The sequence below is a fragment of the Tauraco erythrolophus genome, chromosome 21, assembly GCF_009769465.1.
Source record: "Tauraco erythrolophus isolate bTauEry1 chromosome 21, bTauEry1.pri, whole genome shotgun sequence".
Classification (NCBI taxonomy): Eukaryota; Metazoa; Chordata; class Aves; order Musophagiformes; family Musophagidae; genus Tauraco; species Tauraco erythrolophus.
The window spans coordinates 242,523-250,764 of record NC_141485.1 but is presented as its reverse complement, the minus strand read 5'-3'; the positions used below and the strand labels follow the sequence as shown (position 1 = coordinate 250,764).

The following is an 8,242-nucleotide window of genomic DNA, read 5'->3' as shown; positions in this document are numbered from 1 at the left end:
AGATTGAACCCTGCTAAGGGTGGATGAGAGGAAAATGGCACCTTATAGTAAAACTCATCTGTTAACATGTTTTAGTGTTTATCGACGTAAGATGCCAAGCGGCAAAGGCTGCTTTCACAGATGTTCACAGGCACTAGCATAAAGCATCCACTCACTCTTCATTTTTAACTTTTGCACCATTGGGCTCTATGAGTTTCCATTTGTGAAACAGAAGATGAACACCCTCAGTTATCCTTGGATGTGTCTGCAATCTCCCGAGACTCAGCTGTTTGTGCTAGCCCTAGGTTCAGTGGTTCACTGAAGTGAAGGAGAGCAGCATTTAATGTTTTTTTCATGTCACTGGGCCATGCCCTGAAAAACACTAAGGTCTCAGCTCTCAGTGACGGCAAAGGGAATTGGTGGTGCTCAACATGACAAGGAATTCTGAATTCCTTATTTCCTTCTCTCCCAGAACAAATATTTTCAAATAAGCTGCTCTCCTTGCTGAAGCAGGTGGAAAAAGTACATTCCTAAAGCAAGCTTACACAGAAATATTTGAAATGACAATAGCTGTTGAGCCCTCATCACTTTTACAGTTTTCTAGTGAAAACTCTTAAATGCCTCTCTTGATAAGGAATAAAAATCTGAGTCGCTTTTTGTTCTTGATCCAGAGTAGGAAGTCACTTTTATTTGTTGGTAAGGAAATCACACTTTCAGTGCCTTTTGCTAAAGCCAAGCTGAAGCTTCAATCTGAAGATGTGCCTCCATTTCCAGATTTAATCATGAGTGCTACAGAAATTCTTCTGTAAAACAAACAAAGCCCAGTTATGACTGTTCTTAAAGTTTCAGTTTCACAGCCTTCCTATGTCATCACTCAGTTGAACAATAGAAAAGACCCACAATGCAAGTCAAATAATCCATGTAATTACCATGTGCTCACTTTCATTTCAAGGCTAGAGTCCAGTAATTCAAAACTAGACAAACCCCCTATTTCTCGCTTTGGTCCTTTCTCTCTTTCATCTACCAGGAGATAAAAGTTTTACAAGGAAAAGTAATACCTCACTTACTGAATCACGTAGCAAAGGGACAGATTGAGAACAACTACTTTCAGTTTCACTTAATTAATTGGACTGAGAGGAAATGATACTGCTTAGGAACTAAAAAGCAAAGGGGAGTGTTGGCAAAGACAGAAGTATTAAAATTCACAGCCTGTCTGGGACAGGGTGAGGAAAGAGACGGGCTGTGGATCAGTGCAAGTGCAGCTGGAGGTATTGTCTGGCATAATTATATCAATGCTTCTATTGAATATGCAATTTTTACTATGGAGAAAAAATAATTTTACTTTTTGTCTTCTGAAACTATTCTTTAAGACTCCATTCAGTGTTGGAGCAGACAGACCTGGCACAGAATATTTGTTCTGTAAAATCTTTTGTGCTGATCTCTGCTTACAGTAGGGAAGGTACTGCATTGTTCATAGCAGCATAATTTGAGAGGCACAATACATGTTGCTCTGAGTCAAGAGAGTGAAAACATACTGGCTCTGAAGCAATGCTTGCTTAATGCAACCTCATGGGAACGCGCTGTGTGTTGGAATCTAAAGAGCTTTGTGATTTTCTGAGTATTAGCTATCCTAAATGCACTACCTCTGCAAAACATCCCATTTTTCCTATTAACCCAATGTAGAATAATCCTGAATGGTGAATTCCATTCTAAATTTCTCAAATTCTGTAGTACCTCTTTCTCCATTGCTTGATTTTTGTTTCATCCTAGCATTTTTCAAAGATGTCAAACGTAGACATTTGATCTAGAAAAATAAGTAACAGTCATATCAGAGGAGAATTTAACATTATATTCAACATGTGATCATATTCAGTAGGGAGGCAACTGGGCCCCTTTGTTGGGATGGAAAATTATCTAGAGCTCCATCTCTGATGTAGCTGAGATAGAATCATACTATTTGCTTAGCAGGAACAATATCAGCCTTCAGCAAATAAGGACAATTGCTGAAGACTTTCCAGGATTTGAGCTTAAAATTAATGGCTTGAGTGATGGTTATTATTTTCCTAAAACTCAAGCAGACTATATATAGGCAATGGATCTTGTTTGTGTAGATGTGAGCACAAATGGAATTAAAAATTCCACGCTCTACAGAGAGAATGTACCTATGGCCAGCATTTCAAGAAGCTATGGAATCCAGAAATGGGCACTGGGACCCCAGGCAGTGTGGAGATAGTGGCTCTGTAGGTACAGCCCTTTGCATGTAGGAGGCTGAGTCCAATGTGTCAGTTCTCACCTCATGTTTCTGAAGGGTTGGAAGAGGCAGAAGAATGTTGCAATGGGCACAGGTTGCAAGCTGATCAAAAGACTGGGTGACTTTCAGAGCTTGAGGTGATGTGGAAAGTCTGCCTCTTGTGGGAGAGGGAAAGTCAATCTTTTTGTTCTTTGGGGGTTTAAGCAAGGATTTGCAGGTCAATGACTGGTCCCTTTCTTTCCCTTTGGGACGGACATCTTTCCACACCATCGCATTCTCGGAGCGGGAAGACGGTGCCAGGGAGGAAGAAGACTGTGGTGGGTCACTGCTGAGTTTTGAAGTTGACTGACCAGCAAGATCTTGTGTCGGCTTATGGGCTGCACTGCATTTATTCTGTTAAAAGAGAGGATGCATAATGAGGTGAAGATTTTCATTACACCCAACTGTGTCGTATGTTATGATTTGTGACAGACATGAGTCATGGGGAGGGACAGTGCACATCACCTCACAGTGATGCTTCCGCTGAATACATGTATCGTGAAAATATAGTTTGAAGAGCTAAGACACACTGCCCTTTCTTACCTAACATATCACTTTTCAGAGAAATAACCTGGCTGGAAATTAAGCACAGACCATTCTCTTGTTCAGTTTCACATGTGCTTACCTGATGTTGGGAGAACTGGTCATCTGGGAATGACTTACTGCACTTCCAACAAAGATTGCCACCAGTACCTTCAGAAGGAGAAAAAACAGAGAGAAACACAGTACTGACACGAGCCATCTAGACAGGATGCTCAAATCCACTTATGGTTGCTGGTTCTAGAGAAACACAGAATGCTGATTCCACTGGCAAAGAAGGAATTACAGCTGTGACAACGTTTTGCTTTGGCAACACTCAAAACTAAACCACCAGCCCTTCCCACAGACTTCACGATATTTTATCTTCCACAACAGACTCATGTTTTGTGGCTCAAAATGCTTCACTCCTACCTTGGCCTCACTAATTCTGTTGCTAGAGAGTTTTGCTCATTATAGTTTATTTTGTCAACCACTGTACCTACCGATCATAGAATCACAGAATGGTTTGGTTTGGAAGGGACCTTCAAGATCATCTAGTTCCAACCCCCCTGCCATGGGCATGGACACCTTCCACTAGATCAAGTTGCTCAAAGCCTCATCCAACCTGGCCTTGAATGCTTCCAGGGATGGGGCAGCCACAACTCCCCTGGGCCACCTGGTCCAGTGCCTCACCACCCTCACAGTGAAAAATTTCTTCCTTAGATTTAATAGAAATCTACCCTCTTTCAGGTTAAAGCCATTCCTCTTGTCCCATCACTACATGCCCTTGTAAAAAGTCCCTCTCCAGCTTTCCTGTAGGCCCCATTTAGGAACTGGAAAGCTGCTAGAAGGTCTCCCCAGAGCCTTCCCTTCTCCAGGCTGAACAATCCCAATTCTCTCAGCCTATCTTCTAGGAGAGGTGCTCCAGCCTTCTGATCATCTTCATGGCCTTCCTCTGGACTCACTCCAACAGCTCAATGTCCTTCTTCTGTTGGGGTCCCCAGAGCTGAACGCAGCACTGCAGAGGGGGTCTCACAAGAGCAGAGCAGAGGGGCAGAATCCCCTCCCTCGACCTGCTGCCCACACTGCTTTGGATGCCGCCCAGGACACGGTTGGCTTTCTGGGCTGCCAGTGCACATTGCCAGCTTCTCATCAACCCATACCCCCAAGTCCTTCTCCTCAGGGCTGCTCTCAATCCATTCTCTGTCCAGCCTGTGCATGTTCTTTTCTGGAATCATGGACAGGATTCACAATTTTTTTGTCTTGACATACTCTGTCCAATACCTTAGGCCTAATAAAGGTACCCTCAACTTCAAGAAATCAAGATATGCATTACTGGCTTTATATATGAAGTAGGAGGAAATTCCAAATCATATTTTCTCCCGTGCAACAAATAGAAACAGAAAGAAGTTCCACTTATTTTCTAATAGAAGGAACTTCACTTCCAGGATATCAGGGAGGCATAACAGAACATGGCAAATGAGCTACTAGTCAGTGGAGCCACTCTGGCTTCACAATAACGAGCATAATCGAAAGCAACACTTGGCCCTTTCACTGTTGTTGGTTAAACAACAATTCCCTCTAGCCCGAATTACTGAGAATTTTAAAGAAGGCAGAAGAATTTTCACTGAGATTTAACACAGTTGACCCAGTCCATGACAATGAGGAATTTTGCTTACCAGTGGGGAAAATAAGCGTTGCATTAGTGGATGCTTCACTGGTTTGAAAATTCACATCCTTATGATAGGACAGACCACTGTTCTGACAAATATCTTTGTGTTTGTTCTGGTCTTTGTACATGATGTATTTGTTACACTCCCAACACCACTCTGTTCGACTGGCACAGGTGTTCAAGTGTTCCTGCAGCTTGTTGAAGGGCATTTCAAGCTCACAGATCTCGCATTTCATTGCTCGTTTGTGGCATTCCTCGGTCTGCACATGAATAGAGGAAATTATTGCAAATTTTCTGTCAGTACTAAAAGAGGGCATTGGGTGAGAGCAAAGAATGACTGTTTAAGAATGTCCTCCTTAAAGGTTATCCACATAACCAAATGCAGGCTTAGGTGTATTATGAGTTCACTTATCTAGGCTATCCTTAATTTAGGATGAATTTGGCAATATAAGGCAAAATGGGAATCAATAGCAGTGAAGATGTTCTGTGTCAGTACAGGTTAGCAACGGAGCACAACCCCACCTAGAAAATTCCAATACTTCAGCTACCGTCACCAGGGGAAGCCTGCTGTGTCTTCACTGCTTTGGTTCCTTGGTTAGACTACAGCTACCATGGACAGGCTGCTCTCACTTCCCAGCCTCTGCCAAGTGTTTTTTGTATCTCCTCTTTAGCTGTTTCCTTAACTCTTGCTTTGTATAACCACTCCTTTGAAAAAACAGGTAATATGAGCGTGGAGGCTGGACAGAAATGTCTTTGAGAAGCCCTCAAAGAATCAGCTTGAGGTGCCAAGGATGAGAACGTAATAGATTATCTCCTGGAACTGACAGTCCCATCACAACTGGATGAGCAACCACCATGGGATATACTTATTTATAAGGGGAAAAAGGTATGCCAAAACTCTGCAACTGATGAGAGGTTTAAGTTTCTTCATGGTCCAGGACAGGAGTTGGGCATTTACTCAGTTTTGCTGTTGAACCCATTAGTGTGACTCTTGGTGGCTGCTCAAAGGGGTCAGCCTAGAAGGTAAAGAGTACTGCACTCCATACTTACCTCATGATGTTCCAGCTGGTATTGCTGCATGCTTTGGTGACAAAGAGTACATCTGACCTGCAAGCAAAACATACAGCAGTTCATTGGGAGCACGGGAGGATAGTTAGTGCTTTCATGTGTCAGTACAACTTCAAGCTGCTGAGATGATCTTCCTTTCATCCCAATCATCAACAAGCTGTAGGTGAATTTTTGTTTGTCAGGCCTGAGCTGTCTGATGAGATCTTGAGGAAAACAGATGCCTGATGATTCTGCAGTCAGCTGTCATTCTGTGCGAGGATCCAGTTCTCAAAAGCACCCATGTGAAATGCAAAGTGTGATGTGAAATAAAGAGTCTGTATTCCAAATTTTGACTGAGGTTTAACTTAAAAGTACAGGTCTGATATTCAGCGAGTCTAAATTATAACGGCCCCTCTGAAAACACAGCAGGTATGCTTGTTTCCTGTAGGTTTGCCATATGAGCTACTCATGCGTTCTGTCAAGTAACTGAAAGCAACGGAATTGCCAAAATCATAAAACTAGCAAGACAGAATAGGGAGTCATGCTTGTGTATTCATGCTTCAGCATAGTACCTCTAGCTACAGGGTTCTTAATGCTGTACTAAAAATGCTATTGCCTCATTATATGAAGAGCTAATAAATTTACTCTGCCAGTTCAGTTTTGTTAAAAAAGTGCATTGATGTCATAGCTTTTTACAAGCAAGGTTTATGTCAGACCAGGTACTGCCTGTCTGCGTGCTCCGGCTAATTCCCAAGCACTAGAAGCATGTATCCATACCTGATCTGTAATTCGTATTGCTGGGGAAACTGAGACACCACAGTGGAAACCTTATTCTCTTAAGCTGAGTGTGCAGCAAGATCAAAAGGTGCTGTAACCAGGCTTGAAGGGTCATATCAGACCCTTAAAGAGATCTTCTGGTCAAACAATTACAGAAGTTCAAATCTAGTTAATATAGAGCACAGTGCCATGAACATACTACTTCAGGGCTGGCAGAGTTTTTTTGCTATTTGCAAGAAAACCCTGCAGAACGTGTAGTATTCCTCACCTGCTTGTGTGCTTCCATTTGATGGTGTTTCATATCCTTTTGGGCAACTGGTTCATCACATTTTGGACAGAGAGTGAGAAACCGCAAGCAGTGGGCCTCATGGAGGGAGAAATTGGCAGCAGACACATCTCGTTTACTACCAAGCACATAAATGGGAGAGAGACAAGTAAATGAACTGGTGTGGTGGGCTGACCCTGCCACAGCCAAGCACCTACACAGCTGCTCACTCGCCACCATCCCACCACACACACAGTGGGATGGGGTGGGGGGAAATAGGAAGAATGGAAGTGAGAAAATTTGTAGGTTGAGATAAAAACAGTTTAATACTTGAAGGAAAGGGGGAGTGGGGGGAACAAATGAAGCAAATGACATCACTCACCACCTCCCACAGGCATACCTGTGCCCAACCAGTCTTTAGGCAATAGCCACCTCGGCAGCAAAAAGAAACCAAAACCCCAACCCTGTTCTTCTTCCTCTAATGGAGTTTTTATTCCTGAGCCTGAGGTTATACATTATGGAATATCTTTCTGCACAGTTCGGGTCAGCTGTCTCGGCTGTTCCCCTCCCAAACTCTTGCTCAACCCCAGCCTGCTCACTGGGGTGGGGGCAGAGTGGGGAAAACGAGAAAACCTTGAGACTGTGCAAGCACTGTTCAGCAAAAACCAAAACACTGGTGTGTTATCAACACTGTTTTAGCCACAATTACAGAACACAGCACCGTAAGGGCTGCTGTGAAGACAACTAACTCCATCCAAGCCAGACCCAGTACAACTCGTTACAATTCAACTAGTTTGTCCCTAAAAACTATAAATAAGTATTTGTCTTTTCGATGTGTCTTAATGAGACATTTAACGACTGGATTCTGTTACTCATTCTGTGCTGCCGCATTACCAGGAATACTTCTGAAAGGAAAGGGCAGCTGCCAGAGGCTCCTGGTACGTTTGTCCAACAATGGTTTCAGGAAAAGCTCTGCTGTTGTTTACATTTTTTATAGATGTGGAAAGAAAAAGGCCCGTCTTCTGGGTGTCATCTAAGGCATCACAAAATTTACAGTTCTTTGGCTGTATTTGTTCATATAATTTGCCCAATGGCCTTGCCACCAGTTGAGACACACCAAGCTATGCTATCCTTATGGCCCCTTTCAGCCTTCTGTTCTGTAAGAGATGGCCAATTACCCTGAAAAAAAAGAGTATTTTATCACTTAACTGCAAATATAGCAACAGAAAGAAACATCAGCCATGCGGGAAAACTGAAGCAGTTCCTGGGTTTGGCATGGTCCATGCACTGACTCCTCTGCCAGATACTGCAAAATTACCCACAGTGATATTATGTAAAAAGAGGACATGCAGCATAGGAGAGGGCTACGGCAGAAACCTCTGCACAGCAAAGTAGCAAGAAAGCAGCAACTGGAAATGTGAAAATGCATGTATTTTTGTTCACTACTTAATGGCTAGCGTATCCCCCTCCTGTCTTGTGGTTCTTCCTCTTCTCCCCGTTACAGGAGATCTAGACAACATCAAAGAAAATCCTAGAAAACTTTTGAAATCCCCACACTTTGTAGGGGTGGAGAGGGAGAAGGATCTCTTACCAATTTTTGCAGAACCTGCTCTCTTCAGTCATGATTTTTCTTTCTCTTCTGCTGGATATCCTTTCTTCTAAGAGCAGAGAGGGGAAAAAAAAACGAAACTGA

General features: G+C 43.0%; 1 protein-coding gene across 3 annotated transcripts; it reads right to left on the bottom strand.

Moving 5' to 3' along the window:
* Positions 1–652: 652 nt before the first annotated feature.
* On the bottom strand, positions 653–8,213 carry XAF1 (XIAP associated factor 1). Of its 3 annotated transcripts, XM_086624672.1 has the most exons (8): positions 8,141–8,213; positions 6,553–6,688; positions 5,511–5,567; positions 4,468–4,720; positions 2,895–2,962; positions 2,273–2,623; positions 1,714–1,783; positions 653–782 (listed from the first exon to the last, which is right to left on the bottom strand). In XM_086624672.1, exons 1-8 carry the CDS (start codon positions 8,170–8,172, stop codon positions 769–771), a joined length of 981 nt encoding a protein of 326 aa, XP_086480798.1. In that variant the 5' UTR covers positions 8,173–8,213; the 3' UTR covers positions 653–768. The 3 variants fall into 3 exon arrangements, with proteins under 3 accessions (XP_086480798.1, XP_086480799.1, XP_009976528.1); XM_086624673.1 differs by lacking the exon at positions 6,553–6,688 and having other exon boundaries at positions 8,141–8,154; XM_009978226.2 differs by lacking the exon at positions 653–782 and having other exon boundaries at positions 1,526–1,783.
* Positions 8,214–8,242: the final 29 nt, after the last annotated feature.